Genomic DNA, 16,598 nt, shown 5'->3' on the forward strand with positions numbered 1-16,598 from the left:
GGCGGCACAGTGGTTAGCACCGCAGCCTCACAGCTCCAGCGACCTGGGTTCGGTTCTGGGTACTGCCTGCGCGGAGTTTGCAAGTTTTCCCTGTGACCACGTGGGTTTCCGCTGGGTAATCCGGTTTCCTCCCTTAGCCAAACACTTGTAGGTTGGTAGGTAAATTGGCCATTGTAAATTGTCCCTAGTGTAGGTAGGTGGTAGGAGAATTGAGGGAAGGTGGGGATGTGGTAGGGAATATGGGGTTAATGTAGGATTAGCATAAATGGGTGGTTGTTGGTTGGCACAGACTCGGTGGGCCAAAGGGCCTGTTTCAGTGCTGTATCTCTCTATGACCCTTATCAAGGCATCGCCACCATCACATGTAAAACCTCAAATGTTCCAGATCATATTCATATACTTCATTCCAATCTTGGTTATAAAACAGGCTGTTTAATGTGGCCTATTCTTGCCTCGATTACATGCCGGCAAAAAGAATACGCACCACCTAAATAAGACTGTCAACTGATCTTGGCTGCACTTCAGATTTTTGTTTAATCCATTTACTTCTCTCCTGAAGGTGCTGACTCATGCTGAGCCAAGGTTCCACTGATGTCTGCGAGTCCTCTGATTACTCATCTAAGGGCCCATTCCTCAATGTTGGAAGCTGAACAAGCAGCGGGGAAGAATATTCAACAAGGGTGAGGGCATGCTGAAGAGGGAAGTCTCAACCGAAGCCAGTCACGTCCTCCTAAGAAGGGCACATTTTCTAAGTAGTAGGCACTGAATAGTGAGCAAGAGCACAAACACTGAATGATTTTGCGCTCCACAATGCAAGGGGTTTAAAATTATACATAGCACTCTATCACTGTCAATCTGAGGTCAACAAACTCACTAGGGGACCTTTTGATCTCTACAGTTCAGTACTCTACTGGGTGGTAATCCTCATCAACAGCATTGGAGCAGCACTATCATATATTTTAATAATAACCTGCAGCCAGATTCCAAGAAAGTCTTTCCTGGAAGCCAAGCTCGCCAAATAACCTGCGTCACAGTAAAACACAAAGCAAAGCACGGTAGCATTGCAGTATCACTTCCAAATGATTAAACACTTCCTGACTGGCTCCCAGTCAGGTTGCAAGGGGAAGGAGACAGAGAATCGCAACACTTAATATAAAATTTAAATCACCATTTATTGAACGACTTGAATAGATCACAAACAATTAAACAGTTCCTTCTCAGTTGAGTTTTTATCAAACCTGATTTGTAATAACAATGGGATCTTGCAGTATTTTCTTTCTATTGCCTCCCTTTTGTACCCTTCACACAATGTGTCAGGGAGCTGTTGCAATAAATTGGGTGGACCACTCACTTATTGTAAGGAAAAATATTACGGATCTTCAACGAAATCCAGACAATTTCATCAACTAACAGCAATAACTGAAAATAATGGAGTGAGTTTATTGTAGGTTGCTTTAGAATAGTACTTTTCTCAGTAATTTAGTCTCAGTCTGTGGTCGGAGAAGTTCTGCTATTCAATGGTCACAGTTAAGATCCATCATCTAGTCTACTGTTGCCTCAATAAGATCTGATCTGTAAAACCAGCACTGACTGAAAGTATAAGGATTTATCTACTTCAGACTAGAGCAGTTGATCAGCTGTTTAACCAAATATTTATTTTATGGAGGATGTGAACAGGTTTAAAAGAAATGGTTAAACAGTGGAAAGTAGAGGAATAAATAAAAGCAAAATACTGCAGATGCTGGAAATCTGAAATAAAAACAAGAAATGCTGGAAATACTCAGCAGGTCTGGCAACATCTGTAGAGAGAGAAGCAGAGTTAACGTTTCAGGTCAGCGACCCTTCACCAGAAAGTAGAGGAAAGTTGGTGGCTGTGCTGGCAAAGTACAGGGCTTCCATTTAGCAATGTTCCTTTATAGAAAGGTTCACTGCCTTTTAGTTCTATAAGCTCCCCAGCATGATGGAGGTAGCAGGGACGGAGGAAAAAGGGCTGCTGACTGGTCACAGACGGATCTTCTTCTTTGGCCTCCTTATCTTGAGAGACAACGGGTAAGCGCCTGGAGGTGGTCAGTGATGTGTGGAGCAGCGCCTGGAGTGGCTATAAAGGTCAATTCTAGAGTGACAGGTTCTTCCACAGGTGCGGCAGAACAATTTGTTTGTCGGGGCTGTTACACAGTTGGCTCTCCCCTTGCGCTTCTGTCTTTTTTCCTGCCAACTGCTAAGTCTCTTCGACTCACCACACGTTAGCCCCGCCTTTATGGCTTCCCGCCAGCCGTAAAGACGGATAACAGCTACAAAACAGTCCATAAGTTAAATATTAGGGATAATTGGTAATGGTAACACGTTTGCTTGGTGATGGATATTATCATATCTGTGCCATCATCAGACCATGCTCATTAACAAAGACCAACAACCTAGAGAAAGGAGCAATTGGTAAAGTAAGCTCTGAGCAAAGCTCATAATAAAATATTCTAACATGTTAAATATAATAAATATTCAGGGACATGGAGGTGGTGCTATGCTCTGTGACAATGTAACATGTGCAGCACATAACAGACCATGGCAGCATGATAATTTGAATTTACTTTAACAAAGAAATGGAAATAAGTAGTTTCATGGTCACCATTACTGATACTCACATTTTGTTCCAGGTTTAATTAAGTAATTAAAATTAAATTTCCAGCTGCTATGGTGGGATTTGAACTCATGTCTCCAGGTGTTTAGTCCAGGCATCTGGATTACTAGCCCAGTGACATAATCACTATGTTAATGTACCCCTATATATGTGCAGTTGTACCCAGGAGAGACTTGAGACACAGCTGAGGTGTACTACCTGCCATTTCCTGGGAGCTGCTGCCAAGCTTGGCTATGACCAAATGTTGGCGACATTCACCAGTAAAATCTGAGTGTGTGAAAATCATTTGATCTTTTAAAAGTACTTTTTATCCAGGCCCTAGGTGAGAAGAAAAATGCCTATTTTTGCTTTAAATCTCAATGTGACACTAGTGCAATTTAATCGGAAAATTATTTGTAGACAAAAAAGAAATTGAGGATGCAAATGCACATCGCTATTTCCAATACTCTGAAGCCTGGTGTTCGGCAAGTTTTCTCCTGGTACCCAGTTAGAGTTCACCTGAACAATACCTACAAAAGCAGCCAGTGGGTTCTGACCTGGTTATTCTTTGATTTAATATCCAGTTCAATCGAGGCACTCAAGAGGGAATTGGATTATCTGAAAAGGGAGAATGTGCAGGGCTACAGGGAGAAGGCCAGGCAGTGGCACTAGATAAACTGTTGTTTCGGAGAGCCAGTGCAGACACAATGGGCCAAATGGCCTCCTTCTGTGCTGCAAAAATTCTGTAATTCTGTGAAAAAGCTGGTCTCAGTAGCTGTCAGATTGTTGTGAAAAACCTAATGGTTTACTCATATCATTTAGGGAAGGAAACTGGTCACCCTTACCTGGTCTGGCCTCTATGTGACGCCAGTCTCTCACCAATGTGCTTGACTCTTATAACGGGAAAAAAATCCCAGTGACACACTCACCCTTTATGTCCCGATGTACAATCATGTTACTGTGCAGGTAGGACACTCCCTCCAGAATCTGCCTGGTGTATTTGCGGGTTACATTCTCCGTCAGGGCTCCATATGCTTTCAGTTGGTCCTTCACTGAGCCCTAGAGAGAACAGGAACATGGTTAGCGGAACAGGATTAAGGATTTTTGGATTTGGGAGGATCCTTCCAAACTCACTATAGAACACGGTAATACCAGCTGCAGCGATATCGACTAGTAGCTAGTAATGTTACAGAGGCCAAGTCCAACACAACCAGTTAATATTAAATACAACACTCATTTAAGTTTTCTTCCCAAACTTTGCAGTGTCATCTCTGTACATTTTCATTGGGGTCAATTCCATGGAAAAGGTAAGTGGAGCAAAAGTTAACTGGGCAAATAAGAGAAAGACAAATTAGTAAATTTAAAGAATAAGACCATTATTAAACTGGCAGATTTCTTCTGTATCAAAATGGGGGTTGGTGTTGTGAAAAGAAAGGCTTGTGTAGACCACCTTTCACAACCTTAGGATGACCCAAAGCACTTTACAGCAAACAAGTGCAGTTACTGTCATAATGTATGAAACTTGGCAGCCAACTTGCACATAGCAAGCTCCCAAAATCAGCAATGAAGTAATCAGATAATATAGTATTAGTGACTTTAGTTGACGGATAAATAGGGCGGCACAGTGGCACTCACTGCAGCCTCACAGCTCCAGCGACCCGGGTTCAATTCTGGGTACTGCCTGTGCGGAGTTTGCAAGTTCTCCCTGTGACCACGTGGGTTTTCACCAGGTGCTCCGGTTTCCTCCCACAGCCAAAGACTTGCAGGTTGATAGGTAAATTGGCCATTATAAATTGCCCCTAGTATAGGTAGGTGGTAGGGGAATTGAGGGAAAGTGGGGATGTGGTAGGAATATGGGATTAATGTAGCATTAGTATAAATGGGTGGTTGATGGTCGGCACAGATTTGGTGGGCCGAAGGGCCTGCTTCAGTGCTGTATCTCTAAATATAAATAAAAATAGATAAATATTGGTCAGGACACCGGGGATAATGGTGCTCTTCTTCAACATAGTCCCATATGATATTTTACATCCAAGTGAGACAGCAGATGGAGTCTTGGTTTAATGTCCCAATGGAAATGTCTCACTCTTTTCTACAGTGCAGAACTCCCTCAATATTACGGTGGAGTGGAATGCAATACTTTTACATGTTAGGCACTCAATGCCAGCAATGAAAAGCTCCTTTCACAATAGTGATGTCTAAGACACAGCCTGCAGGCGACCTGGCTAGCTAGCTCCCACTATCAGGCCTTTGAGATCATGTTCTGGTTGCTTTCTATTTGCTCACTTCTGAGTGTAAACCTCTTCTGCAGTTGGTTTCAGCTCTTTTGAGCTTTTCAGAACTGGAGAACTGCAAAAATAAAACAAAGAGTACAACCTCATTGAGACCAAATCTGGGACCAGCTTGCTCCAATTCTTTGGGCTGGGAAGGTTCAAAAAGCTTCTTCATTTCATTGCAAACTTCGGAGAGTGGACAGTGGTGGAGCAGATTGCAGGGGTGGAAACAGCAGTGGAGTTGAAAGAAACTGGACTAAACCAGACCAGGAGGAAGAGAGCAAGCAACAGCTGGAACTGAGATATAGGGCAAGGAGCACCAGCCAGCAAAAAAAAACTCCAAGGATTTTTTACCTATGGGTAATTGACTTCCTACAAGTCATTGATTTATTTTGAATATCAACAGGAAGCTGTTCCATTAAATGCTTGGAGTTAGATGTCAGTAAACGTGGAAATATTTTATTGAAAAAGTGATTCTTTTGAACTGCCTTACCCAAAAGTATTTTGATCATACACAGCCCCCAGTCACTACTTGTGGCACAGTGATCTGGTTTTCTGTTCCAAAAGGTTGAAGATCCCCTGTCTATTAAGCCCCAACAACTGCCCTAATCTCACCCTCAAACCAGCACCTTCTACTGCAGAGTGATTCCTTCCTCCATTATTTCCCACCTCTTGTGCTTTCAATGAAATTTCCAGTTCAGTGCTAAATCCTGCAGGATAACTGACAGTTCTACCCCTTGAGCACATCCAGGAACTGAGAAAAGACTGCCCAAATTCACTTTACACCTGCAGTCAACAGAAAGAGGAAATTGTCAGACACTGGCTTTGGCTGGATTCAAACCCAGGTCCCAGAGGTAAATGACAATGTGCTGATATATTACCACCTATTCCTCAACAATAGAAGATCTCTACGAGAATCACTCAGGTATTAAGCTAGAGCAATCAATTAGGTTAACTGAATTGCAGAAGTGCAGCTGACTAGGCATATAAAAACAATATAAATAAAAAATATTGACGAGAAATGGCAGGGGGATGGGAACCTTTGCAATGAGTCAGAGGAGGGGGGAATCAAAGACAAGAATAAAAGACAGTAAGGAGAATAAGAAAATTGATAGGCAGAGAAATCAAGGGCCAGAATCAAACAGGGCCGCAGTGAAAAATAGTGGGAAGGGGACAAGTAATGTCAAAAAGACAAGCCTTAAGGTTTTGTGCCTTAACGCGTGGAGCATTCGCAATAAAGTGGATGAATTAATCGCACAAATATATGTAAATGGGTATGAAGAAGTCGGGAGACATGGCTGCAAGGTGACTAGGGAGGGGAAATGAACATCCAGAGGTATTCAGTGTTTAGGAAGGACAGAAAAAAAAGCAAAAGGTGGTGGAGTTGCATTGCTGGTTAAAGAGGAAATTAACGCAATAGTGAGGAAAGATATTAGTTCTGACGATGTGGAATCTGTATGGGTAGAGCTGAGAAACAATAAGGGGCAAAAAACATTAGTGGGGGTTGTATATAGACTCCCAAACTGTAGTGGTGATGTTGGGAATGGCATTAAACAGGAAATTAGAGGCGCATGCGATAAAGGAACATCTGTAATAATGGGGGACTTAAATCTGCATATAACACTTCCTTTTTTTTTTACATTCTTTTTTACATTTTTTACAATCTTTTTTTGCATTTATTTCATTTCATCTTAGTTTGTTCAGTTTGCTTACCCACTGTTTTTTTCAGGTTTGCACTTGCTGCTGTTCAATATTCAGTGTATTCACACCTAATCTGTACTAATGCTTTGTCTTTCAACACACCATTAACATATTGTTTGCCTTTGCTCCGTGACCTTTTGGTCAGCTATGTGGCCTGGTCCAATCTGCACCTTCTCCTTTGTTATCTCTTGCCCCACCCCCACCTCACTTGTTTATAATCTGTGACTTTTCTAATATTTGTCAGTTCCGAAGAAGGGTCACTGACCCGAAACGTTAACTCTGTTTCTCTTTCCACAGATGCTGCCAGACCTGCTGAGTGATTCCAGCATTTCTTGTTTTTGTTTCAGATTTCCAGCATCCGCAGTATTTTGATTTTATATTAATCTGCATATAGATTGGGCAAATCAAATTATAATACCGTAGAGGAGGAATTCTTGGATTGTATACAGGATGGTTTTCTGGACCAATACATTGAGGAACCAACTGGAGAACAGGTCATCCTAGACTGTGTACTGTGTAATGAGAGAGGAATAATTGACAATCTAGTTGTGCGAGACCCCTTGGGGATGAGTGACCATAATATGATAGAATTCTTCATCAAGCTGGAGAGTGACGTAGTTGATTCTGAGACTAGGGTCCTGAATCTTAGTAAAGGAAACTATGAAGGTATGAGGTGCGAGTTGGCTATGATGGATTGGGAAACGTTACTTAAAGGGATGATGGTGGAAAGGTAATGGCAAACATTCAAAGAGTGCATGGATGAACTGCAACAATTGTTTATTCCTGTCTGGCGCAAAAGTAAAACAGGAAAAGTAGCCAAACCGTGGCTTACAAGGGAAATTAGAAATAGCATTAGATCCAAAGAAGAGGCATATAAATTCACCAGAAAAAACAACAGACCTGAGGATTGGGCGCAATTTAGAGTTCAATAAAGGAGGACCAAGGGATTGATTAAGGGGAAAATAGAGTACGAGAGCAAGTTTGCGGGGAACATAAAAACTGACTGTAAAAGTTTCTATAGGTATGTGAAGAGAAAAAGATTGGTGAATACAAACGTAGGTCCCTTACAGTCAGAAACAGGGGAATTTATTTATGGGGAACAAAGAAATGGCTGACCAACTAAATGCATACTTTGGTTCTGTCAAAGGAGGACACAAATATCATACCAGAAATGTTGGGGAACACAGGGTTTAGTGAGAGAGAGGAACTGAAGGAAATCAGTATGAGTAGAGAAATGGTGTTGGGGAAATTGATGAGATTGAAGGCCGATAAATCCCCAGAGCCCGATGGTCTGCATCCCAGAGTACTTAAGGAAGTGGCCCTAGAATTAGTGGATGCATTGGTGGTCATCTTCCAATATTCTACAGACCCTACAGATTGGAGGGTAGCTAATGTAACCCCAACTACTTAAAATGGGAGGTAGAGAGAAAGCAGGGAATGATAGACCAGTCAGCCTGACGTCGGTAGTGGGGAAAATTCTCGAGTCCATTATCAAAGATTTTCTAGCAAAGCACTTGGAGAACAGTGGTCGAATCAGACAGAGTCAGCATGGATTTACGAAAGGGAAATCATACTTGACAAATCTACTAGGATGTAACTAGTGGAGTTGATGAGGGGGAGCCAGTGGATGTGGTTTATTTGGACTTTCAGATGACTTTCGACAAAGTCCCACATAAGAGATTAGTGTGTAAAATTAATGTGCATGGGATTGGGGGTAGTGCATTGCGATGGATAGAAAATTGGTTGGCAGGCAGGAAACAAAGAGTAGGGATAAATGGGTCTTTTTACGAATGGCAGGCAGTGACTAGCTGGGTACTGCAGGGATCGGTGCTAGGTCCCCAGCTATTCACAATATATATTAATGATTGAGATGAGGGAACTAAATGTAATATCTCCAAATTTGCAAATGACACAAAACTGGGTGGGAGGGTGAGTTGCAAGGAGGTTGCAGAGAGACTTCAGGGTGATTTGGACAAGTTGAGTGAGTGGGCAAATGCATGGCAGATGCAGTATAATGTGGATAAATGTGAGGTTATACTTTGGTAGAAAAAAAGGAAGATTATCTGAACGGCTATAAACTGAGAGAGGGGAATATGCAACGAGAGCTGGGTGTTCTCGTACACCAGTTGCTGAAGGTAAATATACAGGTCCAACAGGCGGTAAAAAAAGGCAAATGGTATGTTGGCCTTTACAGCGAGAGGATTTGAGTACAGAAGCAGGGATGTCTTGCTGCAATTATATTGGGCGTTGGTGAGGCCACACCTGGAATATTGTGTGCAGTTTTGGTCTCCTTATCTGTGGAAGGATGTGCTTCCTCCAGAAGGAGTAAAGCGAAGGTTTACCAGACTGATTCCTGGGATGGCAGGACTGACATATGAGGACAGATTGAGTCGGTTAGGATTATATTCACTGGAGTTCAGACGAGTGAGGAGGCATCTCATAGAAACCTAGAAAATTCTAACAGGACTTGACCGGGTAGATGCAGGAAGGATGTACCTGATGGTGGGGGTGTCCAGAACCAGGGGTCATAGTCTAAGGACACGGGGTAAACCATTCAGGACTCAGATGAGGAGAAATTTCTTCACCCACATAGGTGAACCTATGGAATTTGCTACCACAGAAAGCAGTTGAGGCCAAAACATTGTATGCTTTCAAGAAGGAGTTAGATATAGCTCTTGGGTTTAAAGGGATCAAAGGATATGGGGCGAAAGCAGGAACAGGTTACTGAGTTGGATGATCAGCCATGATGATAATTAATGGCGAAGCAGGCTCGAAGGGCCGAATGTCTACTCCTGCTCCTATTATCTATGTTTCTATGAGTCTATTAACACAACGGTATGACTATTATAAGCTTTTATGGATTGGACAGCAGCATGTTAAAATATAATACATCCACGGTTTAAGCTGTCTGCTAACAACCAGGTGTATTAATTACTGTAAACTGGATTACTACATTTATTATAGAGCCATGTACATACTATGTACAGGCACATTTAACTCGGTGTAATATCTCTATAAGACACTCTTCCTCTCAACTGAGTCCACTCACTACGAGATTGTAAACAGCATCCTGTCATATGACATGCAATTATAATGGCGAAACTTGGCAGTCGTAATGGTACCAGCAGTGGAACACACAAACTATTGCAGGACAAAGCCAAAGCTCCAATTAGGACTGGAAAAACACTATCCTTCTAGAAAGTAAACAATGATTTTCAGAGCATTAAAGAAGCACTCAGGGGCTTAGATGACCAGGCAAACTGATCACGCTTCATTCTCCAGCATCCAAGTTACTCGGCCTCATTACACACCTCCAGTCATCATTCACTCTGTGTATACATGCCCCTAATCACCAGTAATGGTGAGTAAATCATAATGAGGGGCTATTACACTGTTCGAAGTTTGTAAATTGCTTGTTATCTTCTATGCAGACCAGCAGCTCATAACTCCCCTCTCCTCTATATTTCACACGCTGGATTGCCCTAGCCTCCTTCAGAACAAAACAAGGAAGGATAATTAAGTAGCTCCTTGGGGTTGCTTATATAAACTTACTTGCAGGATCAAACAGAAATTAGCAAACTATTATTTAAAAGTTTTGGAGTAGATAAAACAACAAAGTAGAGTGCGATGTTATCAGTATTTGACTCTACCACCAGACAGCAAATAAACATCAAAGCTAATCTAGAAATTACAACTCCATGTAACATTTTAGTGAGTTTAAAGGACCATTTACACCATATTTAAACAAATACAAAATTCTAGTTCTTTGAAAGTGCAGCAATTGCATTCTACTTGAAAACAACCAACAGTGGCAATGATTCAGACAGTGACATTACCAGGCAAGGCACACAGAGTTGCCACCAATCCGCATTTTGACTGGTCAGTCTGGTTTTGATTCAAGCGTCCTGACATTTCTGAACTATAAGCCAGACAGCAAAGATTCAAGAATTTCAATGAACTTGGGATTTTTTTCCTCCATTACAGGTGTTATAGAAATGCAAATCATTGTTTCAGAAAACACCAGAACTCATCCACAATCTCACCTCTACCCTGTTCTCTGCCCATATTTAGACTTGGGCAAAGTTAGAAAGCAGAGAGACTTGGCTATTTGTTGCAGCTACTTAGAATTGTTACTACCACTGCCATGTGGCAGAGTAACACCATCTGCAACTGCTCTCATTTTTATGCTCATTTCCTGTTGTCCAAAATCACTCCACATTCACTTTTTATGTAAGAGCAGCCCGGCATTACTAATTGCCCCTCTCTATGGAGAAATACCTGCCTTCCCCCTCACCCAAAACTTGGATGCGATTAGCTCATTGTGGGGAATAGCAATAAGCATCCTACCTCTCTGCACCACATCACCACAGCTGCTATTGTGGAGAACCAAAAAATGGAAATTACAGTGGGATTGATTGGCATGTTTATAGGCAGTTTAACCCCAAGCCCCCTTAAGAAGCTAATACAGCATACCCAACATCACTGCCACTACTTGATTATTTACTTGGTTGGCAAGTTAGAAAGGACAACAGATCGTTACTGTACTAATGCAGCAGTAACAACTTCAAAATACTAATTACATATAGTCACAGATGCCATAAACTGAAGATACCATTTACTCTGCTGGACATGACCCAAGACCATGCCACAACAGTAAGCATTTTACATTCACTCAATGGAACAAAATTTACCGTACAATAAAAAGCCAGCTCACTACAGACACCCAAATATAAAAAAACGGCAACCCAATAGGCTGAAGTAGTTCAGCAAGTGGCTACGCACAGAGCTGGCTCATTTGGGCAAAGTTTGCAAGTTCTGGGGCTTGGGCCACTTGACTCCACAAGCGCATGGGACACATGGGCGACTGGATAAAGGGTATTTTAAAAAAAAGACAGCACTGCCACAGAACTGTAGGATGCATATCAGCTAGACTAAATTAAATGGAAAATGATTTATCTCTTTAAATCTGAGGTCCACTTCTCCTTTAGTTCTGTGCACTTAATTCAAGTGTCAAGGCTCAACAGTTAAGGTCAGGTTAATATTGCCACTTAACATGCGGGTATTCATGCCAGGATCCAACAAACTGTGTTGATTACAAGGCAGTATCAGTTCCCACGCTCTGCTGCTAAAGTACTGGGTGCTAACTAAATGCTGTCAAGCGTGAGACACAAAATCTCATGATGCAAGCTATTTCTCAAGATTTGTCTGCTAGTTACTTACTCCACCAGAAGACATATCTGGCCCATATGATGGAGGGGAAAGAGTGAGTGAGTGACAGGGGGAATGAGGAAGGGAATAAAGGAGCATGGGAGAAGGGAAGACCAAAAGAATAGAGGGGAGACAAAGAACAGAGGTGGTAGGGAAGAGGGATTATGAGGGGAGAGCACACAGTTGGTAGAACAAAGAAAAGAACAAGGGGAATAGAGGAAGAAATGGGAAATAGCATTAGAATTTCCAAATTTATAGAACTTTTCATTAAATAGAAAGATACTCCATTCATGTCAAGTACTTGGGATATCCCAAAGCACTTTACAATCAATGGGATTCCTTATAAATTATGGTCACTGTTGTTACATAGACAAACATGGCAGTCAGTTTGCACACAGACTAATCCCACAAACATTAAATGCCCAGATAATTTTCTTTTGGCCGTATTGGGCAAGCAAGTATAACAAAAGAAGAACAAAGAACAGTACAGCACAGGAACAGGCCATTCGGCCCTCCAAGCCTGCGCCGATCTTGATGTCTGCCTAAACTAACACCTTCTGCACTTCCGGGGCCCATATCCCTCTATTCCCTTCCTATTCATATATTTGTCAAGATGTCTCTTAAACGTCGCTATCGTATTTGCTTCCACCACCTCCCCTGGCAGCAAGTTCCAGGCACTCGCCACCCTCTGTGTAAAAAACTTGCCTCGCACATCCCCTCTAAACTTTGCCCCTCACACTTTAAACCTATGTCCCCTAGTAACTGACTCTTCCACCCTGGGAAGAAGCTTTTGACTATCCACTCTGTCCATGCCGCTCATAACTTTGTAAACCTCTATCATGTCGGCCCTCCACCTCCGCTGTTCCAGTGAAAACAATCCGAGTTTTTCCAACCTCTCCTCATAGCTAATGCCCTCCAGACCAGGCAACATCCTGGTAAACCTCCTCTGTACCCTCTCCAAAGCCTCCACGTCCTTCTGGTAGTGTGGCGACCAGATTTGCACGCAATATTCAAAGTGTGGCCTAACTAAGGTTCTGTACAGCTGCAGCATGACTTGTCAATTTTTATACTCTATGCCCCGACCGATAAAGGCAAGCATGCTGTATGCTTGAATAATGTAATGCTTTAATAATTTAATAATAATGCAATAAGTAATGCTTGAAAGGAGTCCAAAGAATTTTTTAAAAATGTATTTGTTCATGGGATGTGGGCATTGCTGACTATGCCAGCATTTAGTGCCCATCCCTAACTACCCTTGAGAAGGTGGTGGTGAGCTACTTCTTCAACCGCTGCAGTCCATGTGGGATATGTACACCCACAGTGCTGTTAGGAAGGGAGTTCCAGGATTGTGGCCCAGCGACAGTGAAGGAACGGCGATATAGTTCCAAGTCAGGATGGTGCGTAACTTGGAGGGGAACTTGCAGGTGGTGGTGTTCCCACGCAACTGCTGCCCTTGTCCTTCTAGGTGGTAGAGGTTGTGGGTTTGGAAGGTGCTTTCGAAGGAGCTTTGGCGCGTTGCTGTAGTGCATCTTGTAGATGGTACACATGGCTGCCACTGTGTGTCAGTGGTGGAGGAAGTGAATGTTTGTGGATGGGATGCTAATCATGCGGGCTGCTTTGTCCTGGATGTTATCGAGCTTCTTGAGTGTTGTTGGAGCTGCACCCATTCAGGAAAGTGGCGAGTATTCCGTCACACTCGATTTGTGCCTTGGAGATGGTGGATAAGCTTTGGGGAGTCAGGATGTGAGTTACTCACTGCAAGATTCACAGCTTCTGACCCGCTCTTGTAGCCATGGTATTTATATGGCTACTCCAGTTCAGCTTCTGGTCAATGGTAACCCCCAGGATGTTGATAGTGGGGGATTCAGCAATCGTAATGCCATTGAATGTCAAGGGGAGATGGTTAGATTCTCTCTTGTTTGAGACAGACATTGCCTGGCACTTGTGTGGCGCGAATGTTACTTGCCACTTATCAGCCCAAGCCTGGATATTGTCCAGGTCTTGCTGCATTTCTACACGGAATGCTTCAGTATCTGAGGAGTTGCGAATGGTGCTGAACATTGTGCAATCAGCAGCGAACATCCCCACTTCTGACCTTATGATTGAAGGAAGGTCATTGGTGAAGCAGCTGAAGATGGTTGGGCCAAGGACACTATCCTGAGGAACTCTTGCAGTGATGTCCTGGAGCGGAGATGACTGACCTCCAATAACCACAACCATCTTCCTTTGCACTAGGTATGACTCCAGCCAGCAGAGTCTTTTCCCCGATTCCCATTGACTTCAGTTTTGCTCGGGCTCCTTGATGCCATACTCGGTCAAATGCTGCCTTGATGTCAAGGGCAGTCACTCTCACTTCACCTCTCGAGTTCAGCTCTTTTGTCCATGTTTGAACAAAGGCTGTAATGAGGTTAAGAGCTGAATGGCCCTAGCTGAACCTAAACTGAGAGTCACTGAGCAGATTATTGCTGAGTAAGTGCCGCTTGGCAGCACTGTCTACGACACCTGCCATCACTTTGCCGATGATCAAGAGTGGTCTGATACGGTGGTAATTGTCTGGGTTGGATTTGTCCTGCTTTTTGTGTACAAGACATACCTGGGCAATTTTCCATACTGCCAGGTAGATGCCAGTGTTGTAGTTGTACTGGAACAGCTTGGCTAGGGGCGCAGCAAGTTCTAGAGCATAGGTCTTCAGTACTGCGGCACAGTGGCGCAGTGGTTAGCACTGCAGCCTCACTGCTCCAGGGACCCGGGTTCAATTCTGGGTACTGCCTGTGCGGAGTTTGCAAGTTCTCCCTGTGACCGCGTGGGTTTTGGCCGGGTGCTCCAGTTTCCTCCCACAGTCCATCAGTATTGCACTGAAGTGCCAGTCTAGATTATACGTTCAAGTCCTAGAGTGGAACTTGAATCCACAACCTTCTAGCAGAAGGACAGCAGAAGGGCGGTGCAGTGGTTAGCACCGCAGCCTCACAGCTCCAGGAACCCGGGTTTGATTCTGGGTACTGCCTGTGTGGAGTTTGCAAGTTCTCCCTGTGACTGCGTGGGTTTTCACTGGGTGCTCCGGTTTCCTCCCACAGCCAAAGACTTGCAGGTGATAGGTACATTGGCCATTGTAAATTGCCCCTAGTGTAGGTAGGTGGTAGGGAATATGGGATTACTGTAGGGTTAGTATAAATGGGTGGTTGTTGGTTGGCACAGACTCGGTGGGCCGAAGGGCCTGTTTCAGTGCTGTATCTCTAAATAAAAAAATAAAATAAAATACTATTGCCGGAATGTTGTCATGGCTCATAGCCTTTGCAGTATCCAGTCCCTTCAGCTATTTCTTGATATCACGTGGAGTGAATCGAATTGGCTGAAGACTGGCATCTGTGATGCTGGGGACTGCAGGAGGAGGCTGAGATGGATCATTCACTCGGCACTTCTGCCTTATCTTTTGCACTGGTTTGCTGGGCTCCCCCATCATAGAGGATGGGGATATTTGTGGAGCCTCCTCGTCCTGTCAGTTCTTTAATTTAACCACCATTCATGACTGGATGTAGCAGGATTGGAGAGCTCAGATCTGATCCGTTGATTGTGGGATCGCTTAGCTCTGTCTATTGCATGCTGCTTATGCTGTTTGGCATGGAAGTTGTCCTGGGTTGTAGCTTCAACAGGTCGACATCTCATTTTGAGGTATGCCTGGTGCTGCCCGTGGCATGCCCTCCTGCATTCTTCATTTAAATAGGGTTGATCCCCCGCTTGATAGTAATGGTTGAGTGAGGGATACCCTGCACCGTGAGGTTACAGATTGTGGTTGAATACAATTCTGCTGCTGCTGATGGCCCACGGCATCTCATGGATGCCCAGTTGAGTTGCTAGATCCGTTCGAAGTCTATCCCATTGTGCAGTGGGAGTGCCACACAACATGATGGAGGGTATCCTCAATTTGAAGATGGGACTTCGTTTCCACAAGGACTGAGCGGTGGTCACTCCTATCAATACTATCATGGACAGATGCATCAGCGACGGGCAGATGGGTGAGGACAAGGTCAAGTATGTTTTTCCCTCTTGTTGGGCCTCTCACCATCTGCCGCAGACCCAGTCGAGCAACTATGTCCTTTAGGACTTGGCCATCTCAGTCAATAATGGTGCTACCGAGCCACTCTTGGTGATGGACACTGAAGTCCCCCACCCAGAGTACATTCTGTGCCCTTGCCACCCTCAGTGCTTCCTCCAAGTGGTGTTCAACATGAGGGAGGGCAGTAGGTGGTAATCAGCAGGAGGTTTCCTTGCCCATGTTTGACCTGATGCCATGAGACTTCATGGGGTCTGGAGTCAATGTTAAGGACTCCCAGGGCAACTCCTCCCTACTGTATACCATTGTGCCGCCACCTCTGCTGGGTCTGTCCTGCTGATGGGACAGGACATACCCGGGGATGGTGATGGCGGTGTCTGGGACATTGTAAGGTATGATTCGGTGAGTATGACTATGACTGTGGGACAGCTCTCAACTTTGTCACCAGACCCCAGATGTTAGTAAGGAGGACTTTGCAGGGTCGACAGGGCTGGGTTTGTCGTCGTTTCTGGTGCCTAGGTCAATGTCGGGTGATCCATCCAGTGTCCCGTTTTATTCCTCATTGACTTTGTAGTAGTTTGATACAACTGAGTGGCTTGCTAGGCCATCTCAGACGGTATTAAGAGTCAACCACATCTGGTCACATGCAGATTGCCTTCCCTAAAGGACCGCAGTGAGCCAGACACTTGAGTTTTGACAACAATCAACAATGATTTCATGGCCATCATTAGACCAGTTTTTAATTCCAGAT

General features: G+C 43.8%; 1 protein-coding gene across 2 annotated transcripts in view; it reads right to left on the reverse strand.

Annotated features, from left to right (window-relative positions):
* The window catches only part of map3k3 (mitogen-activated protein kinase kinase kinase 3), a 162,844-nt gene that overhangs the window by 19,565 nt on the left and 126,681 nt on the right, over window positions 1–16,598 (reverse strand). For both annotated transcript variants that reach the window (XM_068013134.1, XM_068013133.1), the window contains exon 15: window positions 3,544–3,673. In XM_068013134.1, coding sequence (XP_067869235.1) covers window positions 3,544–3,673 — 130 coding nt within the window. The remainder of the gene's footprint in view (window positions 1–3,543; window positions 3,674–16,598) is intronic.

Source organism: Heterodontus francisci, chromosome 33 (assembly GCF_036365525.1).
Source record: "Heterodontus francisci isolate sHetFra1 chromosome 33, sHetFra1.hap1, whole genome shotgun sequence".
Classification (NCBI taxonomy): domain Eukaryota; kingdom Metazoa; phylum Chordata; class Chondrichthyes; order Heterodontiformes; family Heterodontidae; genus Heterodontus; species Heterodontus francisci.